This window comes from Tinamus guttatus, unplaced genomic scaffold, assembly GCF_059628265.1.
Source record: "Tinamus guttatus ecotype Peru unplaced genomic scaffold, ASM5962826v1 Tinamus_guttatus_pri_ptg000218l, whole genome shotgun sequence".
NCBI classification, from domain to species: Eukaryota; Metazoa; Chordata; class Aves; order Tinamiformes; family Tinamidae; genus Tinamus; species Tinamus guttatus.
Window position 1 is genome coordinate 4900258 of NW_028288752.1, and position 22021 is coordinate 4922278.

Here is a 22021-nt window from a genome sequence, read left to right on the forward strand (position 1 = left end):
AGTGTTTCCCACTTCCAAGGGGCTGGTACCAAAAATCTGCAAAGAAGTTCCCAGGGCTGCGCTTTAGAGACGGGGACAACTCACAAAGGTGGAAGCCACAAGACAGGTCGGGTCCTGCTCCTGCGTTAGGGTGGGGAGGGAGGACGAGATCTCAGGGCTGCTCGCCTGGTACTCCGTGGTTCCCCGGGGATCAGAAGTCCTTGAACCTCCCCATGTTTCAGCCTAGGAAAAAGGCACATTCCTCTTCTCATTGCCTCTGGAAAGGGCCCTCTGCACCGTCCTTTCCTGGCTAGTCAGTGGCACAATGTCCACTGCTCGTCATCAGCGTCAATATTCTTGCTCCCCAGTCTGTGTTTTGTGACTCCTCTCAGGAAGGAGGCTGAGAGGTGAGGGCAGTTTAACTTCTTGGGGGTGAGAGTCATCAAAATGCATCAGGACTGTTTCATACAGATCTCCTACAAACCTGTAAGACAGCTTTGCTGCTTACTGAGCCACAGCAGCTTCTGATTCCTGGTGCATGTGTACGTGTGTGCTTAAAGATATATTTTTTAGCTGTAAGCATTTGAAATTATATCTGTGTGCAGCAGCATTAGGGTTTATCTTGTTCCAAAGCTCCATGTGCAGCTCCAGGGCAGCATGAGTCAGGGCTCTGTCCTGACCACAGTGAAACAGCCCTGCCCTTGCCCCAGGCTTGTCTGACCACAGGATAAACTGGTTTCAGTACCTGGAACCGTGTAGCTTTCTTCAGGACTTGTCCCTTGGTCACGGCAGCAGGTGAGAGTCAGTCGGTGCTGACCCCAGAGAGGAGCAGGGACGTGGGGACAGGGCGGCTGCAGCGGCTGGTCCTGTGCCAGGAGCTGCAGGCCGGGCCGGAGCCGCTTGCGAAGGCTGAACCCACGTGAGCCCAGCAGCTCCCTGCCCTCGAGCCTCCCCAGCTCCGTGCTTCTCAATCCGTACTTGGAAAACCGCATTTGCATCATGCGGGATCACACGTTTTAACTTACAGGCACAGAAATGGTCTCTCTTTTTTTTTTTTCCCTTCTTTGTGCCTTGTATTGTCACTTGCACCTTCCCAAAGTGAGTGTAAAATCCTAATGATCGGATCCAGCAGTGCTCAACGCCGGCTTCTCGCAGCTCCGTGATGGAAGCGAGGAGATGGCGGGGGAGCAGGGGCCGGTTGAGTCTCAAAATCCCCCTCCTCCTGTTCTCCAACGAGCCACCTGCTTCCAGCTGCTCCGGATCCTCCCATTGCCGCTCGGCAAATGCTGAGGGATGGGCAGTGGGAGCGCTGGGATAACGCGCCGGGTGGCTGGATCCGCGTTACCCGGATCGGGCGGCCACGCTGTGCGGGGCAGCGTCCAACAGAAAGGTGCTGGGGGAAATAAAAGGAAGGCGGAGAAGCAGCAAGCTCCCCAAAGCTAGGAAGAGCCAGAATGAGTGTTAATTAAATCGATGCTAATGAAAGTGTTCATGGAAAAAGTACTGGGCTTTTTTTTTTCTTGAAATAATTTGGAGGTTTTTTTCTTCCTGCCTTTTTAGTGCAGAACACGGAAAGCCACCAGCGCATTTTGCACGCGGAGAGCAGGGCAGCAGAGCCAACGAGGGGCAGCTCGGGAGCCGGCGCGAGCCCTGCCGGGATCCCCCGCAGCCCCTCTGCGGAGCTCTGTCCTTCCCGAGAGTGACTCTGGCTGCTTTAAGGTCCCTGCGTCCACGGGAGATCCCAGTTTGTGTCCCTGTAGCTCTGCATTTCTCAATTTTCCATCCTGAGCCTCCATCCCCTGCATCTCCAGCTGCCTCGGGCTGCAGGAGCTGTGATTTTGCTGGGGTTTGCCCAAACTCCCCCATTTTTATGCTTTGCCCTCATTATTTTCCTTGCTCTTCAGTTATTGTGAGTGTGTTGAGGGGAGTTGTCTGGCTTGGAGGTGAGGGGTTTAATATGGCTATTTTTCACAAAGCTGTAAAGCTTTTCAAATTATTTTATCACACGTGTGTTTCTGTGTGGTGTTTTCTATATTCAGATGTCCTGGAGGTTGATGATATGTTTTCCAAACATGCAGCTAGGAACAATCTCCAGCCATCATTTCTTTTCCATATGCTGAGGCAACACCGTATCTTCTCCTGGGCTTTTATATGGAATGGCATGATGAAACCTTGCCCTAGCTTAATGCCTGGATGATGAAATTAATCATTAAATGCCTCTAATAAATGCAGGGTTTAAAAATGGTTTTGTACTTGGTCTCACCTGTTACCTTTCTCCCCCTCGTTCAAACTTCTGCAGCTCTTCCAAGAGCGCCTGAGATTGTTGTGTCCTTGTTCTCTGCAGCGCGCTGTTTTGAAGAGCTCTTTTGTGCTCGTTTCTCTCCCAAAATTGGGGCAAGGAGGGGGTTTTTGCCTCGGACCAGGTCATGGCTCTGTGTGGCCCTGTGAAATGGCTTCTGGCAGGAGCGAGGAGCAGCAGCACGGGGACGTGTTGCAGGTCTGGCAGGGTGGGATTTCCTTTCATCTGGGACCATCCCATTAGGTTTCTGCGGTGCAGGATATCTCCATTGTGATCCCCATAAGGAAGTATTTTGGGGAGAGCAAAAGATATTTCAACAGCTTAATCAGTATCACTTTATTCTGGCATCTATATTGCTATGGTGAGTGCTAACAGGGTCAGTGTCCTCATCTGCTCCCTTGCAGAGCTCCTCTCCCAAGCAAATTGTGAGCAAATGGCTTTGTCATTCTTCCTTTCAGCTTCTCCTTCGCTCTACAGAGGAAATAAAATCTTTCCCCGCAGCAGATGAAGAGGCAGTTTCTAACTGAGCACGTTTTGTTCTTTTTCTCCTGTCTTGCAGACTTCGTTTTATGGCCGATTCAGGCACTTCTTGGATATCATTGATCCGCGCACTCTCTTTGTGACTGAGGTAAGGGATATGCTCCCGTGCTTTCCGAAAGTGCTCTTTATTGGGCAGGCTGGGATTAAAAACAATTTGTCCTGTGAACAGCAGGACTAATGAAGCCAGGTTTCCCATAGATCTGTGTCTCGCAGTCCATTGATCGCCCGGCCAACTTCTGTTGCCTCCGCAGCCGAAGCTCGGCCTGGATCAGACATCAGCGAATCCCCACCGACCTGCCTGCCCTGTTGTGATCCCCTGGGCACCTTTGGGGCAAAATGGCCACAAATGTTGGAATTTTCTGCCTGTGGACACCACACATTTTCCTGAAAAAATGGAGCGCTGTCCATGAGGGCACCCACGTTAGGAGCTCGTGGAAGAGGTGAGCGGCAGCGTGAGCTCCCTGCTGGGCAGCACGTGCCGGAGGGGCATCACGAGTGCCGTAACTGCTGTGAAAATGTCCATTTGCCCATTAGCCAACGAAAAACCCACTGTTAATGGTGGTTCTTGTGTGCCCTCTGGTCCTTCTTGTGTGGACTCTGCTTTTAATCAGAGATGAGTGCATCCTGCAGGTTTCCAAGGCCATGTGTAGCGAGAAGACACTTTCCCAGTGAGGTGGTATATTTTTTTTCATAATAATTATCCGGTCTGAAATGGGCTTTTAAGCTTCCTGCCCTATTTGCATCCTTAGCGTTGTCCAGCACTGCTGTTTTTCACCACATTCACAAAATAGCCAGCTAATAACTGCATGGGAGGAAACCCTCGGGAAGAATATTCCTCTTGGTAATCTTAAACTCCAGCCAGAAAACTCGTGGTTTTGCCTTCAGTGAAAGGCAGCTGCTTTTCTCTTCTGTTTTTCTCTCTTGAGAGTAGTATAAATTGCAAAAAAATACATGCAAATCTCATTCTTGGGGCACTGGGAGCCGAGCTGCCCACTGCAGCTGGTGGTGAACAGAGTCCAGTTCCTTGTGCATCGTGATGGAAAAGTATCTGGGACCATTTAAAAAATTTTTTTTTTTCCCCAAAATCTTTTGGCTTCTTTTTTTTTTTTTTTTTTTTTTCCAAATCTGTTGGCATCTTTCAAAGACATACGGCTAAGATGTGCTGGGTAGCTCCTTTTGACAACTACCTTTTGGATCTGTGCCCAAGAGAAATGCAGACAATAAGGCAGCTGTTTTTACAGCAAATTGAAGATTATGATTTCACTTGTAAAAACACAGGTTCTGATGAAGTACGAGATCAGTTCTCAGAAGCCAACACTCTTGTTATGGAGCCTAATGTGGGGAAGCAACTTAGCTGCAAAAAGAGCGTCGTGATTCCAGCGAGAGCGTGTTTGCTGCCAGGGTCGTGATAAAGAGAAATGAAAATCCCAGTGTTACCTGAGGATCCAGTGCACTTTGCAGACACCAGAGTTGGGTTTTAAATATTAAAATCTTATGCAAGCACATGTGGCAGAATCAGAAACAATGTCGTGCCTTGGAGGCTGGGTGCTGCCGTGACCGTCACAGGGGTTTGGAGCTAAACACAGCGCAGAGCGTGTTGAAGGGGCGGATGCGATAGAATTCCCCAGGTTACATTTTGAGTGACTTGATACCATATTTTTGCAATGAAGCTTTAGCAAGTGGTGGCCCAGCGTGGTTTCTAGGAGGGAAGGCAAAACCTTTTGAGAGACCAACCCTTGGGAGAAGAGGTTTACGCTGGTGAGGTGGTAACAGAGCAAGCGCCAACTCGGGTGAGGGAGACGGGCTGTCCTTGGCCAATATTGTGGTGCACCGAGGATGCTAATTAAAAACTAAAAGGCCCGTGAGGAAACTGAAGCTCAGACATGTCTGGAACCTGGCAAACATTAAAACACCTCTTTCTAGCAGCCTAATATGAGCTAATTTGCCCTGGGAATCTTTACAGAGTTGGTATTTGAAGTGTGTGACAGTGTCGTGCTCCAGGGCTTCAGGGTCCCTATGCTTTAGGGATCTTGGGGATCCAGGAGTTCCCCATCTGCTCCCCCACAAGCGGAGAAGGCAGGTGCCCGGCTCTGATTCACAGACAGAGCAGGGCAAAACTTTAGCAGTTTTGTCTTGTTTTGCACATTGGTGAATCTGGAGGCGAGAGAGACTTGGCTGAACTCAATGGGGCTCTGTGAATCTGTCACGCTCTGTCTCCCTGAAGTCTGGTTCCACTGTGTTCCTTTCTTTTTCCCTCTTTTATCCTCTTGGGTGGAGATAATCCATCCAGTTCTGTTTAGCTGAAATTTCTCTTCCTTTGGGAATGTTTCCATATTCTAATAATATCTTTACCTTTCTTAAAACTTGCTTTCAGTCTATAGTAGGCGTATGAATATACACAGAGTGTGTATGTGTGTGTGGTATGTGTATATATATTTTTAGCTAGTTAACCTGCTGTGTACCATATAATGCCAAATTATTGATTTTTAGAATGATATTACTGCAGAAAAAATAACAAATTCTCAAATTTATTTCCTGTGTATCCCAAGGGTGCAGAGAGACGACTGAACTTGATCAAATTAGTGGTTTCAGGATTTTTGCTTGTTTTTCTGTTTCTATTACAAAATAGGCTTAAGAAAATGCACTGTATTCCCATTTGGGATGGGGCCATTTGCCTTCACACTACAGTTAAGGTAGCAGGGTGAAAAAGTTGTGTGTTGGAGCGGTACCACTCGCTGCGTGCCCAAAGCCGGTTGTTCCCTTTGCCCATCCCGTTACCCACAGAAACATGCAGCTGGTCCCAGCACCAAAGCAGGTGTTTTAGCATCTCCAAAGGGTCACTCTCCCCCTCTTCTGTGCGTTTCTTTTTCTGCGGTTTGGAGCTCTTCTGGAGTTATATCCAGACCCCTTGGAGGGCAGTTATCTCTCTTGTTACACTCCATGGAATGCGAAGGGTGCCAAGGCACCTAAGTGAGCTCTCTGGAAGCTGCACACCAGCTCGCAGCTTGAATGCGATGAATCCATCCTTGCGCTCAATTGCATCCTTACATCTTCTTGCTCCCTTTTCAGATTTTTAGAAGCTTTTGAAGATGTTGGAAAGGTTGGCGTAGTCACCCCATCAAGCTGTAGTCAGTCGGTGTAATGTAAACTTTCCAGGAAGATTCTCCTAAGCAGGTGAGACACAGGGAAAAAAAAAAAAGAGCCAAATCTGAGCTGTCCGTGTTCATCTTGGCACCAAATAAAAGAATCGAGTGTCGCGAGCGATTCTGGACCCAAAACAAGCCTCAACAAAGAGGAGATTTGTTTTCCTTCTGTCTGAACCCAGATTTGAAATCCCTGATTTTTGGAAATGACTTGATGGCTCTCCACAGAAGGAGACATTCTTGTCCTTTCTCTGGCTGTTTGAATTGCATTAGAGTGATGACCTTCTGCATTAGGCTAATGGACCTTCTGCAGCATGTCGTGGAGTTTGCATTAGCTCTTTTTCCTGATACAGTCTCTCTGCAAAACAGATATTAATACGTGGCTTCATGGGAAGCAGAACATAAACCTGCTTTGTTGATTGACCTACTTGCTGAGCGCCGTGCATCTGATTTTGTGCTTTAAAATACTGGTATGCGTCTATGTATGTGTAACCAAAAGCTGTTTGGTTTCATTTGATAATTTAAGTGGCAAATTAAAATCTATAAAGGGTTTGAAGGCAAAAAGATGAACAAGCAGCCGGTTACGGAGCGCTCCTTCCCGCTGACAGATGGCTGCAGCTTTCAAGCCCAGGTTCTCGAGAACAAATAGCTTGCTGTTTGTCTTGGAGGAGCTCACCAGCAAATGAGAAAAGTAAATAAATGTGTCTCTAGCGAGAATGGGGGTTAATCCCATGAAAAAAAGCTGGGGAATGTAATAATGTGTATATTTTTTTCCTCCTCCTTTTAATTGCTGTGCATTACATCATTCTATCTTGCTGGTGGCCGATGTTTCCCTGCGTGAGGTAACCAAGCACAGTGACAGCAAGAATAATTCATAATTTGTATTTTACCCAAATAGCTGCATGGTGTCTTTAGTTTTGGTCTCAATAGCAATCATCTTTTACCTATTTATTTATTTTTAATACAGAAAATTGTTGGCACAGTGAAAAGCTGTCTTGTCTTTTAGAGGTTCTTACCCTTGAATCTCATGGGGTGCATGGCAAGCATGAGGTTGGGCATCGCTGTCCTGAGCAGTCTGAGCTCCTGCAAAGAAGATCCATCCTTGTGCAAAACGTGTTGTGGAGCTGAAGGTTGGGTGGCCCAGTTTTGTGCAGGGAGCATCCAGGTAGAAAGACTATCTGCACCCAGGTTAGGAAGCAAATAAAATGGGTAGGTCTGCGCTTCTCTGGAGCGAAGTACCACCCTTGGGGCAGGGCTGCATGTCACCTTTGAAGAGAGGATTTCCGTGTGTGCTAATTCACGGCATTGCTCGCTTTCTAGTGGAATAATATTTGGCCACAGCAAATTTGCAAACTTTTCCAACGAGCAGGAAATGTGTCAGTTCTGAGGTCCAGCCCAGTGAGCCTCGTCGCCGAGGCTCTGAGAAGCCCCACAGTGGGCGGAATGTCTATTTTCTGCAATGTGTGAGGTCAAAGTGGCTGGAGTAATACTTTTAATTGCTTTGTAATTAAGGTTCATTGGGAGAAGCAGGAGGGACCAGCAGATATTTTTGTAAGGCTTCTTCCATCTGACACCTGCTTGGACAGACTGTTAACACACTGTGGGAAGCTCCTCATGGAGGAAGCTCTAGATGTGACAATAATTTGAAGCAAAAGTCAAATAAGAGCTGAGAGTTCCGTGGTGCTGTATGTGTGCTATCTGCCTGTACTTCATCTCATTGTTTAAAGCATAAATCTACAGAGCACTGAGCATCTTGCATTCCCATATTTGGGTTTAAAATGGAAGCAGGATTAGATGTATGTTATTTATATGAACGATACCTTCTTACTCAGCAGATTGACTGTCTGTGTTTATTCAGTGTCACATCTGCTGGCTCGACTTGAACAAAAAGTTTCTGGCTCCTGTTGTCTGTCACTTAGATCCAATACAATAGGGCCAGCTGGAGTCGAGTCTGCCGTTTGTATCATCCCATCGATGAGGCAGGGAAGAATGCGAAAGTGTGGAGTCACCGGAGGGCGAGCACAGCTGGATTTCGGAATCGTGTGTGGAGGTTGTGGTGCCCGCGAGCAGCGGCATCCCGCTTGGTTTGTGTGGTGAGTGGGTTGGTCCTGATGGGGAACCTCACAGGAGGCTACGGAGCCTCAGCAAGGCCTCCAAACGTGACGTTTTCCATCGCTTGTGTGGCAGGAGTGACGTGGCTTGCGTGGTACCGTGACCGTCGCTCAGGCCTGTACAGGCACATGCAGTTTTTCAGAAGCAGCTCCAAGCCCCATGTAGGCATCAGCTGGGATTCAAGGCACGAGGCCACTGGCGATGGCAAGTGACAGGATGAGGGGTAATGGGTGCAAGTTGAAACATAGGAATTTTAATCTCCATGTGAGGAAGAACTTCTTTCCTGTGAGGGTGCCAGAGCCCTGGCACAGGCTGCCCAGAGATGCTGTGGAGTCTCCTTCTCTGGAGATGTTCACACCCGCCTGGATGCCACCCTGTGCCCCGTGCTCTGGGTGTCCCTGCTGGAGCAGGGGGGCTGGACTAGGTGATCTTTAGAGGTCCCTGCCAACCTCAGCTGTTCTGGGATTCTGTGATGCTGTGAAGAGGAGGCACAGATCTCCACCACAGCGCCCTTGAGCAAAGAGGACAAGGTAGGAAACAGTCCGGAGAGCTTCCCTGCCGAAGGAGGTGTTTGACACATAACCGTTAGTCCAGTCATCTGTGGGACATGGTGCCGTTGTCCTCTGTCCCACCACAGCTGCTCTGGCCTGCGTCCATGCTGCTGAGCAGCCTTCCTCCCAAAAGGATGAGGGCTGGCGGCTGTCCCAGCCCATGGTGAGTCCCAAACCACGACTGGGAATCGTCTGGGAGAGGGGACGTTGGTCCGACTGCAAACCGTGCTCAAAGCCTTGCTCATAGTTGACCAGCCTTGAGGTCTGCAAGCCGGTGCCCAGGCCCGGACTGGTCCAAGAGCACAACCATGGCCATAAAACCTCGTGGCGAGGTTTATCAGGAGCCCACTGCAGTGCCCTTGTGGCCCAAAAGAGTCTTTTAAGCAGCTTGGGGCCAAGACAGAGGCTGGGCCGCTGCTCAGAGCCCTGGGGTGGCGCTTCCTGGCGTGCGGGGCCGCGGCGGCGGAGCCGAGCGTGGAGCTGGTGCCGCTCCGTGCCGAGCGCCGTGCGTCCCTGGCACCGCTGCTGGATTTGGGGCTGCAGGAACGTTCTCCGGGTACAGATGGTCTGTCTAGCACCCTATTGTGGGAACTGAGACCCTGCAAGCCACCACTAGAAGTGCTGTGGCTTCTAGGAGGAAAGGGCTATGAAAGAAATGTCGCATGCTAGTAAAAACTGTAGTTGCACAGTTCCTTTTTTTTTTCTTTTTCAGTCAGTGCTGTAAAAACTCAAGTGACACTTCTCCCTACAGATATCTGCATTTAAAAAAAGAGATGGAGCCACAATAAATATTGAGATAGCAGCACAACCTCGTAGGCAGCGTGCTGTAGGCCTCTCTCCTCCCTGCTGAAATGGAAGTGCAGCCCAGTCCTAGTTGGGAGCACATCCCAGCTACCACGATAACGGTGCGCTGAGCTAAGCTGCAGCGAGGGGAGCTGCTTGGCATGCAGAAATCTTTATTTCCTGCCCTTTTTGGAGAATCAAGCTCTTAAGACCATGCTTGGCATTCTGGAAAGCTGCAGGACAACCACATATTTTCACAAATACAATATGGAGGCTGTAAGTGGTTCCCTAAAACTACCTGGGCACCTCCAAGCCATTTGGAAGGTTTCATCTCAATGCGATCCTTACATTTCCACTTGCTTTCTGCCCCACTTCTTGCAAACTGTAGAAACTATCAGCAATTTTGTTCTCGGGCTCTTTTCTTTCTTTGAGAAAGTTCCCTCTCTCTCCAAGCTGAAAGGGAATTCATGAAGACTGCAATTTTAAAAGCAAAATCGGGCCTTTTTGTTTTCTGTTTGTTACCACACTAAACAAGATGGGATCTGGCCAGGGTTGTTATAGTAACTACTAAGATTTCCTCAAGAGAAGGAGGAAAAAAATAGAACACAAACCCATTCATCTATTACTTCCAGTTTTTCATTCAGAGTTACATGCTGTTCTGTGTGGATGATTTGCAAGACACACAGTGTAGGTAATCTCAGTGACAAAAAAACATACCAGTAATGAGCACAAATGGCTCTCCAGAACGTTGTGCTGATGCTACTGCTTTATTTTTTTAGCTTTGGAGGCAAGGGTGGCCGTTGTCCCCAGATCTGCAGTTCTTAGTTGGTCGCCTGGCTCTGGCTTCTCACCTCTGGGTTTTGCCTTGGAATATCAGGCTGTCTGAAATGTTACACAATTTTGTTGATAATGCAGGGTAGGTGGTAGCTTTCTTTCCTACCTGAATGATGAGTTTTAAGCAAGTGACCTTAAGGTTCCTAAGGCAAGAAGCTATCAAGAAGAACTAAAAGAGAGTAACGTCCTGCTATGATCTTGTGCGATTATTTCCTTTCACACACTGGAAATACTTCACTTGAAAAAGCCTGATTTTTTTTTTTTTTTTTTCAGGGCTGTGGTGGTTCGTAGGCTTCCTACGACCGTCCTTCCTGGACGATGGTCCAGTGCTCTAACTAGGTCTTTCTCCTATTCAAGAGATCTTTTGCAGTTCGGTATTAAGCAGGATAATGAAGAACCAGCCTGTCCCTGCAATGAGGAGGCCCAGCAGGTTAGAGGAGAGTAGGTTGTTGATGGTCTGTGTTTTTGCATCTTCTACACGGTACGTGGGTCGCTATAGCCCTGCATCACCAGCAATCTTCATAATTCCTAATTCTTCCTTTTTGTCAGCAATAAATAGGAAATCGGCTCAAAATTTGCCTCTGAAGAATGTCCAGGTGTGAAACTAGTTTTCTAGTTCCATGTCGATCCTCTTCTGCCACTTCTGACGGGAGAAAATCTGTCTGTAGGACACGGCCCTGCTGCAGTTGCCAGCCAGTGTTCACCCTACTAGGAAAATGTGTAACCTGGTGTGGAATTTGGCTTAAGCAATAAGGAATCATTTCTTAAAGCTGTGGGATACTGTATAGATGTGAAGTATGGCAGATGACTGCTTTCATTCACTTTAGCATCTGGATGAAGCTTAGTCGTGTTTCTGAAGTAATGAAGTTCCTTCCAAGGAAGGACCTAAATGTTAATTCCTTGCACAGTAATCACTTGCACAGTAAAATGATCCAGTAAGGTCAGCTCAAACCTCAAGAGAGGTTCAGTGTGTTTGTGCATAAGGGAAGGGGGGCAGTTAAGAGAAGGTTGGTTGCACTGTTGGTGGCAGTGGATGCTGCCAGTTTGTTGGTCCAGGAAATAGGGAATGAGTAGCTAGAAGGAAAGTCCACTAAATATTGTTAAATGTGGAGAAACCTCATCTGGTTTTGGCCACCCGTAGACCACAGTGGTTGGATGGGAAAGGGACTTAGGGGAGACATCTGCTTGCCCAGTTCTTGCTTTTCCCTGTGCATCTGGCTTACGAGCCCTGTAGGAGAAAGTCTGAGCTGGGTGGGTGTTTTTCTGAGTCACTGATGAAAGAATTTTTTATTGATTGTTTTAAATAATTCTCTGATTTTTGTGGTGTTTCTAAAACCTGCTTCTAGGTGAAACTGGGGAACTGGGGAGCTTCTTGTACACAGCCTGTTACTCATCTTCAATACCCTGTGAAATATTTAATACTTGAGAAATGCAGCTTTCTAGTTTTCCCAATTCCCCAATGAAATAAGAATAGAAGAGAGCAAAAGAAAGATCTCACACCTCTTGCTAGGAAATAGTCCAGATTTGTTTTAATCTTCTTTTGGTATCCTACATGTTCTTTATATGACTTAGTCCCCTTCAGGAAGAACCTCACAGCAGCCCAGGGTGATGCCAAGTTCCAGGAATGGATTTAAATCCAGCTGGCAGAAAATACCCTAGCAGGAATTCATAGGAGTCTTTGCTTGAGGAGCAAGTTCACAGTCTTCTTGTTTAGCCACCAAAAGGTCGAAATGTGGCTGTGTTGCCAAAACCAGATTTGGGAGATAATCTTGCTTTAGTGCAGGCATCTGCATCCAGGACATCTCCTTGATTTCTGGGTGAGAATTTGTCCCCGGACACGTGTGCACAGTGACACGGTGCAGCGAGCTCCGCTTTATCCCCTGGAAAGAGCAGCCCGAGCTCCGAGCGTGCATTTCCCCGGGGACACACGGAGCTCTGCAGAGGTCATTCCCACTCCGATAGCGAGGGGACTTTGGCATCTTTCCCTTACACTGAGTAGCTGCTGATCAGTGTGAGGGAACAAAATGTGAAATACTAGGGCAGAAAACAGGCGACACTTGGGATGTTAGTGAATCCCGTGCAGAAGCGGCCAGGAATCCTGTCGGCGAGCAGGAGAATTAGCGCTCTCCGGATCGTCTCTTGCTCCGTGTAAAGGCACCAGCCCTTCATTAGCCGCCGCTCGCAGGTTGGCGGGACTGCTGGCACCTCCGAGAAAACAAAGTCCCCTTTGATGTTTGCATGAAAGGCAGGGAAGCGGCCTCGGTGCCACCGATCCTGATCCCTAATGAGCTCCGGGGAGCCTGGCGCTGGCAACGAGGGGCCCTGCCGCTGCGACGGTAAAACCTCACGTCTGTACACGAGTCGTAATCGCTCTGCATGTTGTTTTAGACAAAACATCCCCTATCTGTAAAACATCCCCGGGCAGTAATATTATAAAAACTGCGGCCGCCCCAGCTAGCGCAGAAATGCCAAATGAAGCCCCCGCTATCCATCGGGATGGCAGATAACCCGCAGCAATCTTTTTAAAATGTTAATCTGCGTCGCGTGTTTGGCTTTGAATATTTGGGGACCATTACTCGGTTATCTGCCGCTTTCTGCAGGCTTGGATAAGCAGATTTAACTCCACCAAAGCCACTGTTTATACCCCGACTTGTTCTTCTCTGGGTGAAATTATTTCAGCAATAATGAATAAAATTAAAAAACAAAAGCATTTGACTGCTTTAACTGCAAAAGACTCTGCTTTTATATGAATAACTGTTCTGGGAGGAAAATGATGATTCTAACAGGCGGGTGTAGCATGACTTAATGCCCTCGTGATCACTTAAACACATGAAATGTACTCGTTTTTCTGCTTTATCACAATGTGAAGATGATCTTTATTTGCACATGCATTTATTTTAATTGCTAGGGTTTTCGCACGCGTTCTTGTTGATATTCCAATTCTAATTTTAACTGCACCAATGACTTGCTACCAATTCTTTGATATTTTTAGAGAGCATGTAACCAATAGCCAAAATAACAAATAAAAAAATAAAAAGAAAGAAAAAACACCCAGCTACAAACAGCACGATGGGTAGAGACAAGGCACTGTAACCAAGCAGCACAGGTTGGCAGTTCTGTCTAGGGTGAGTTTTGTCTGAACTGTGTAAAAATTGTGTTTAAGATAAATTAACCCAGCTTGATCTCTAGTGCACAGCTACAAAGCGGGGCTGTTACTGTCTTGATTTGGTTGGGCTTCTCTACGCTGCAGTGCTGGAAATCAGGCTCAGATTTGCTCTTCTGTGACTTTCTAGTGGCTCTGCCTTCCTGTGGATGGTGGCTGGAACCTTGCTGGAGAAGCCTATTTGTGCAGGCTGATGCCTTCCTTCTCCCTTCAGTAATTTCCATGTTTGCCAGTGCGTTTTAGAGGTGTCTGCCCTGGAAAGGGCTGTGGGAGCAGAGTCGCTCTTCAGGGTTTCTCTGGAGTTTCCCAGGTCGACATCCTGGGAGGTTTCATCTGAGACTTTGATACATAATCAGTTCCTTAAAAATCTGTTCTGCATTAGCCATAAATGCATCCATTTTATCTTAAATTATTTCCTGGTTTCTGTTGTATGTACAGAAGGACCCATCACAAGGTCTGCGTGAAAGAAGATGGGATTATGCAACTTAAAGGCGTTGCTGTAGATAATTCAGCACAGAATAAATGTTGCCACTGCTTTGTTTGCAGAGTCGCCTGAAAGAAGCCGTGCAGTTGCTGGAGGATTACAAGCATGGAACTTTACCCCCAGGAGTCACCAACAAAGAGGTAAAAGAGAAAGCCTGGCTGACCTTGTACCCCTTCGTGCAGTGCGAGGGGAGCCGCTGTCGACACTCAATTGTGGGTTACGGTTTTGGAGCTCCGACTGTTTCAGGATCTGGTGCTGGATGTGCTCGGTGGAACTGCTGCCTGTCGCAGTGGAGCTGTTGGTCCATCACAGCTGCCCCTGCGTTGTACAAAACTTGGGCTGCTTTGAAATCTCCGTCTTGCAAATGCTGCTGGGCAAGAATGGCAGCAAGGAGCTTCCCATTAAAAATCTTGCAGGTTTTTATGTAGAACAAGTAGAAAGCTTGTTTTTTATTCTGCTTGCGCAAATACTGATTATCTTCAGTCAAAGTTATTGCTTCCTTTCCCTCGCAAGATGTTTTTGTTATTAAGAATTCATAAAAAAGGACGTGGCTTCCTTTGCTTCAGTGAGGGAGAGCTTGCTGTCAGTTTTATACTTGCAATTGTGGTTCGTGAGGCCTCTCTCCTACTGTGCTCCTGCTCTGGGATATAAAAAAAATACCCTACACTGAATATTCCTTCACCAAAATAAATGTAGCCTAGACAACAGTCCTCCAACTAACCAGTTTCTCACAATGTGTATATATATTCATATATATTTGCATATATATATATTTCATGTTTTCAGAAATGGTACTTTTTAGGAGGCAGCATTGCTGCCATTGGGATCCCTAAGCACGGAGCAGATTTGCTAAAGGAGGTTGTGGAAACCCCACTGCAGGGAAGTTCTTAGCACAATTTGCCAAGAAGAAGGAAGTTCTGGGGAGACCTTGGCCTGCTTGGGGATGGAGGGTTGCACTCAGTGATCCCTCTTAGCTATAGAGCTATGAAACTTGTGAAGTCTGAGGTGAGGACTGCAGAGCAACGAGGCTGCATTTAGAGCCTTTTACATCCAGATCATTAGCATCATTGCTGTGACTTTCCTTCAGGCTTTCTTCTTCTCTCTTTCTCTTTTTTTTTTTTTTCCATATTTGTTGGTGTTTGGAGTCCTGACCATAACACCAGCACAAGGGCTCTTCTACAATGTGTCTCTGTATAACATCTGCTGTCTACCAGCATCAGTCCTAAGTTATCTCCTGATCTAAAATATGGATAAAATGCCTAAGCAGACTTTGTTGCAATGCTAGAAATGCAGGACTTTGTTCCCCTGGACAGGGCTTCAGTCCTTAGTGCTGCCTTAAACTTCTGTCTCCCAGCTCTCCATCACGGCCTTGGGTACAGTGCTGAGGTTTGTAAGTGCCCCAGATTAAAAGGGAGGAGTAAAGAGCAGCGTTTTGTCGGCAGGCCTGTTTCAGGGGTTGTGAGAAGCACCTGTGACAAAGAACTGGTTCAACTCTGAAGTAAACGACAGAAAAAATATGTTTGTCTCTTAACTCCCTGCAGGTTAAATAACCCTTTTATTTCTTCTCGTGTCCGCGTGCAATCGTTGCTTTTCATGTAAAGAAGCTATAGGATGTCAACGAAGAAAACTGAGGTTTGCATTCACTTTAAGCTGCTTGTGAGCTGGGTACTGTTTTGGGAAAGAGACATTGCTTCAACACAAACTCGGTGGGAATGATCCCTTCCCGGTGCGATTCGCTCTGTGGGGCATCGTGCTCATGGTCATTTGATGTCGCTCCTTTCGGTCAACCTTAACTTGATGGTAAGAAAAAGAAAGCAGGGCTCAGGAAAAGAGGAAAGCAAAGCATGATGCGGCAGCAGATGACTCAGTCCCCATCTGCCCTAAGGCAGATGAAGTACAAGTCATTCACTGTTTCAAGCCTCACAGGCTTCTGACCTCTATTTTGGGGTTGGTGTAGTGATAAACCTAGGGTACACCCAGAGTTCATTCCGAACTGCATAGAGAGAGAGAAAAGTGTCATACATTGCTTGTTTCCCTCAGCCATGACAACATGAAGCATGAGGCTCTCCTTATTATGCAATCTGGAGGAATTAAAGTGTAAAATAAAGGTATGCGGTGGAGCAGGAAAGAGAAAATGGGGCTAAAAATGTCTTTCCTAGAAAAAATGTCAGCACATCAGTGTAAAAAAAAAAAAAAAATCCTGAGCATTTGATCCTGATCACAGTATAAATGGTGTTAGGGGGTCCTAAACACTGCTGACAGATGGCTTGTTCCTACATTTGACTGGAGGATAAGTCGCTTTCCAAGGAGTTGGATACGGCTTCCCTTGGTGATCAGAGCGAGGAGCAGCCATGAAGCTGGTCTGGGAATGGCAGCGTGTCCTTGTCCTTGTGACAGACCGTGTTTAAGCAGCAGCCAAAACCAGCTTGGTAACGTGGGGAAACGATTGGTGAAGTCAACAGGCATCAGTTCTTCCCTGGTCCTTGAGCTGGTTGTAAGGAATGATCAACCCCCTCGTTGATGGAACAGGAGAGGCAGGGACTGCACAGCAGGCCGGAGTTGAGGAAGGTCACTGCTGTGCATGGAAAACATCAAAAAGGGTTGAGACTTTCTAAGGAGAAAGCGATTCTTCCCTCTTGGCACCATGGTTTCCCCAACACTCTTGGGTGGAGAATTAGGGCCTGCAGAGGAGACCACTGTTAATGCCGGTGGTTTTGGAAGTGAAAACTGAGTTAGAGTGAAGAAAAAAACACATTTCCGCTCAGGAATGCCAATGCCCCTGGGCAGAGTGAGAAGAAGATCCAGGTCTCCTGAGTTTCAGCTCCTCTAATCTTGGAGACTCTCCTCCTTTTGGAAGGGCCAAGGATGGGATTTCCTCCTCCTAGGAAGGCCCTGTCAGCTTTGCTTGCAGAGAGATTCTTTTGACCTGATCTCCTCCAGCAGTTCACATGCATTTCAATTTCAAAAACTTACTGTGAGGATTTTAATTTTTTAATTTTGACCATTGCATGTGTAGATAGATATTTCAGGACATGCTCTTTTATTTTTTTGCTTGAAAGGTAATGTCTGAAGTCTTGTAGTGACACCTGTAGTTTTCTTGCCCTATGGTATTCTCTTGTCATGGTGATAACTTGGTGTCATATTCCCTGGGTTATTGCTGTGTTGCAGTCAAATAACATTTTTTTTTCTTTAAATTCTTTTATCTGTTCTCTTCCTTTTCTCTTGTCCAGGCTAAACTTTACCCCAAAATTGTTATGGAAAGCACTATTCCTTTTCCAAATAACTTATTTTCACTTAGGCAAGTGATGGCCCTCTCTACCGAGCAAGGATGCTCTATAATAAAACAAGGTATCACCAAATGTTAAGGTTATGGTGGCACGTTGCATTTAGTAGTTCTCATGTGGAAGACTCATCACCAAATAATCCCCTTGGAGTCAGAGAGGAAGATCTAACTATAAAACCGATTAAAAGGTGGTTGGAAAGGCGCTCTCTGCTTGGAGAAACATGGCCAGCAGTAGCTCTGAGCTCCCATCATGGGACTCGTGCTCTGTTGTCTAACTTGGGGGCAGAGGAGGAGCTCAAGGGGAGCATGTGGAGAGGTTTATCTAGCTGGCAAGTGTGTTGGTACTCATTGGCATATGGCAATGCCAGATATACAGAGCTGGAAGTGTCTCATTAATTATGGGGGCCTTCGCAGAACACACCATGTGCTGGTTGCTTGCTTGGGGGAAAGGGAAGCCTCTCCCTTACATTGTTTTTGCCCCAAATTTTTCATTGGTGAACCAAAGGAGATGGGAGAACACTCTGATTTTGCTTCCCCAAGGCCAGTTGCCACTTTTGTGGGTTTTTTGCATGCACCGCTATGTGGGATGGACTTTGTCTACAAGGCAGTAAGTGGAGGAGAGAGTTCAACAACGTTTGAGGTGAGTTTGCAGTTGTTTGAGCGCTGGTTGGGAAAAGGGACCCAGAGCTGCATGGACAAGGTGCTTGCTTTGGGGAGAGGGGCTCACATGCCTGGGCATCCTAGTCAGAATTGCAACTATAATCACCAAATTGCAACCTTAAAGATAAAAGTTTGGCCATTTATTAGCATTTTGATCAACTCAATAAACTCCCCAAATGCCAACTTCCCATCTGAAAGACAACATGTTTTGACTGAGATGTTTAATTTTCTGACTGATCTGCAGTACACTATGTTTGACAGGGTTCAAGCTCCCTTTTTTTTCCCCCCATGCAGAAACTTGTGGATCTCATCAGGGTTTGCCAGGCAGTTGCTGAAAGCATCCCCAAAGCTCAGCTCAATCTATATTGCCTGCTGAAATGCTTTCACTGCATGAAAAATGAAAAGATAAAAGCCTAAAATGATGTCAAATATCTCCTCAACACTTCTTATCTTCTTGGCAGGCCTTTATAGAGGGAGTGTTTCTTCTCCCTTCCTAAAGATTTAAATGAATTGAAATGGTACAATTATGGACCATTCTTAAATTAAATAACAATAAGAAAAACACATCCAGAGTGATTAATTAATTGCTTCTGTTCCTCACAACTATCTCTAATCCAGATTGCAGGAGAAACGCAGTGTATCTCCAGTTGAGAGAAGCCTTGTGGACTTCAGCGCCCCCAAAATCCATGTTTTTCGTAGCATCTTTCCACCATCTTTCTGTGCACCAGCTCTGTGTTCATCTCGGGGTCAGAGAGGCCAGCTGAAGCAGGAGCATTTGCGGAAAGGGGAGAGTTTCCCCCTTCGGGTCTGTCCCCTGCTGCCTCTCGTGGTTGCCACCGTGGCCTCGTGCTTCCCGCTGCACCAGGAAGCTCCTGGCTCCTCTCTGCTGCTCGCGGGTCTCACGCTGACCCAGCAGCTCCTGCACTCGCTCGTGAATGAGCAGTTTCACTGCTCAGGAAAACAACCGTTAACTCAGGGTGGTAAAAACCTATTTCTTGGGCACTATTAGCAAAAATGATGAATTGATCTTCTAACTGTCAATAGCTGCTAGACTGCTGATAGCTTTTTAATGAGGGGAAACTACAATGATTTCTACATTGGAAAAATGTTTTCAAAACATGATTTTTACCAGAGCTGGTACATAATTTATGTACTTAGCAAAGCTAAGGACGAATACGTGTTTGATTATTGTTTGTTTAGTGCTTTGTATCTGAGCAAAGAAACGTGCTCCAAGCTCCTCCCTGGCAGCTTAGCTCATTTACCCAGCCTTGTCTTCCCATATTTGACAACTGGATTTAGTTTGGATTAGACATGAGTGAAACTGGGTGTTTTCATTTCATTTATTAAAATCCCACCAACCAAAAACATTCCCTGTAGTTGAAAATACCCAGCTCTATGGTCGATCTCCCTTGCTGACACGTTATTATTATTTCAGGATTTTTCTCTAAGTAAGAAGTTATGCCACGATTCAGGGTTTATCTCTAGGGTGGTGGTGGTGTTATTTGGATTAGATGTTTAATGGGATGATGAGAACTGCATAAAACCTACTTGAAGAACAGCCCTCCTGAAGACTTTGGAGACATTTGTTCTCCAAAATGGGAGTCTGGGGACTGCCACATGTCTCTGAATGGAATGACTGAATTCCATATATCTCTATATGCTTTGGTGGAAGCAGCAGCATTTTCTAATACTGGTTTAGAAATAAAAACTGTCCTGAAAACTACAGGAGAGATGGTGAGCTACAGAACCTCCTATTGGATTAGCTGCTGTTGGCATTTCAAATGGAAAGGTGGATGTCCCAGTGGATATCCTGCTGATGCTGGTCGCCCAGCGCCTTCTGCTAAGGACTGGTGCATGTGAAGAGTATCACGAAGGGATATGTCACCCTGTTTCATCTGCTGCTCCTGTAGCAGACTAAAAAATTGTCGGATTCCTAGAAGGCGGAGAAGGGAACGTGAAGGATTCGTGTTGATGGCAGAAACTGGTTCACGTGCAATCCGTGTCCCGTCTTCTCCAGCTCTGGAGATCCTGTTGCACCTTTGCGATTGGGAAGGGCTGCTCCGTCTCGCTGGTGCGTTCCTTGTGCTCCAGACGTGCTCCCCGTTCAGGCCAGCCCTCGTTTCGGCCGCGTTCCTCGCAGCGAGGGGGGACGTGTTGAGATGTCAAAGGCGGTTTCCGCGGCAGGCGGCCTTGGGCCCTCAGCACCAAGCACCGGTGCCCGCTGCCACCCGGGAGCGGGAGGGTGACAGTGACACCCGCGAGTGCCCCTGGAGCCAACTTGCAGCAGAAGGATAGACGGTAACGGATCCAATCTGAAACAGGGCCGGCAATCCCCAAACTGCCTCCCCTGCAGGGAATCTCTGCTGGAGTAATGTGGTTTAATTTGAGGGAATACTTTCTTCTAGGAAAAAAAGAAAAAAGCAGTTTTTGCAAAATATCAGCCTGATCAATAAGAATCCTGAGGCAGTTTCCTTGGAAGTGGATCTTTCCTCTAATCCTGGTGCTGCAGTTTATCCTCCAACCGCACGGCCATACCCACTGCAAGCAGCACAATGTGGCTTTTGTCCCTTATCCTCAGACTTCCTTGGCTAATTTGTAGCATTGCATCTGTGTCCTCTGTGTGTGCGAGTCCCTTCTCCAACCTGTCCAACAGACCAGCACAGATTGGAGGAACAGATTGGTGCTGGCATGTCAGCAGTGGTAAAAGTTAGGAGAAGCGGCACTCGGCGGCTCTCGGAGGAAGGGAGATTTAGATCATCCCCGTTTTATGACACAGCTGCTTTTCCCTGCATGATTGTCACGCTGCAGAGACGTGGCTTGGGAAGAGGAGCCTTCTCCAAGGCTCGAACTACGTTGCAGGCAGGTGCAGCAAAACGTGCCCAGGGAATGTGTTGAATCCTGAGGTCCCTTCTCATCTTCGGAAGGGAGGTAGGAGGCTGCTGCTCCAGCATCCAAGAGCCAAAGCTGGATGTTCAGCATTCGTGGTGACCCGAGCCTGCTGCTCCAGTTAGGATCAGAGCCCCAAAGTGCCCGTTTGCAGACTCGTAGCACTCTGCTCTAAAACCCTGGTGTCTAAACAGGACACAGAATACAGGCCAGGCAATAGAGCGAGGAAGGTTTCGTCCTCCTCTCCCTCACATCTGTCCCTCCGTTCTTGCTTTGGTGCCCCGGCTCTTCCTGTGGGTCGTGTTGGTAGGGAGAGGAGAAGAGCCCCAGCCTCTGAGCCTGACCTGAGCACTGAACTCAAAGGAGTTAGTATGGAGTGATGCTGCAGCCAGACAAAATTTGATCTTTAACACCAGCAAGGGACCAAGGAGATGTCTCAAAACTAATAGAATTAATTGCATGTAACCCTTGTGCGGATGCAGCTCTTAGCCTGGTGGAAATAGCTGTTTTTTTAAACATGCACCCTGAATGACGGTCTGCACTGTTGTTCTCTGCACTTTATACCCGCACGGGTACAAATTTGGTCTGTGTGCAGAATATCGTGAGGGAAAGTGTGACTCCGCGGCAGCACGAGCTGCTCTCAGCCAGCAGTGCCGCGTGGCTGCCGTCTCCTCCCGGCCATGTGTTCCCACCTCCTTGCTTGCTTGCATTGGCACAGCTGGTTCAGAGAGCTGAGATTAATAAAAAAAAACACCCTAGAGCTCCCTTCCCCCCTTGTGAAACACTTGGTTTCTCGACGTGAGCGGCTCCCTGAACTTTGCCTGCTCAGCGTGAGCATCTCTGGTGTAGGGAAAGGATGGGGGGTGGCATAAATCTGTATCTGCTGGAGCTGGCCAGGATGAGAGCAAGTCTCAGGTGAGGGCAGAAGATGAACCCAGGCTTCCTAAGACCCAACCTAAATACCCTGAGGTGTGAATTGTCTCCCAGCTAAAATCCTGTATCTTTGACACCCCAGTACTCAGATCTGGAGCCACCCAGGGCAGGAACCAGATTTTCCTCTGTGCCTCCCATGGGATCTTAGGATGGTTTGAGTTGGAGGGGACCTTGGAGGTCACCTCATCCAACAATTTCCTACCTTTGTGACCCTAGCTGCTCGTCTGATATCTATATATGTAGATGCTACAGCACATATCTGGTTGTTAGCACGTATCTGGTGTTACAGCACGTGGCTATCTGGTTGTTAGAAAGCCAGACAGCAGCACGGCAGCTCCCTGCTCCTCTGCGCTGTTGCCCTTCGGGGCCCC

The 22021-nt window shown here is 47.3% G+C and overlaps 1 protein-coding gene across 2 annotated transcripts in view; it reads left to right on the plus strand.

Annotated features, from left to right (window-relative positions):
- SFXN5 (sideroflexin 5) overlaps window positions 1-22021 on the plus strand; it is a 92712-nt gene that overhangs the window by 8538 nt on the left and 62153 nt on the right. For both annotated transcript variants that reach the window (XM_088524987.1, XM_088524988.1), the window contains exons 2-3: window positions 2838-2906; window positions 13951-14028. In XM_088524987.1, the coding sequence (XP_088381113.1) occupies window positions 2838-2906; window positions 13951-14028 (147 nt within the window). The remainder of the gene's footprint in view (window positions 1-2837; window positions 2907-13950; window positions 14029-22021) is intronic.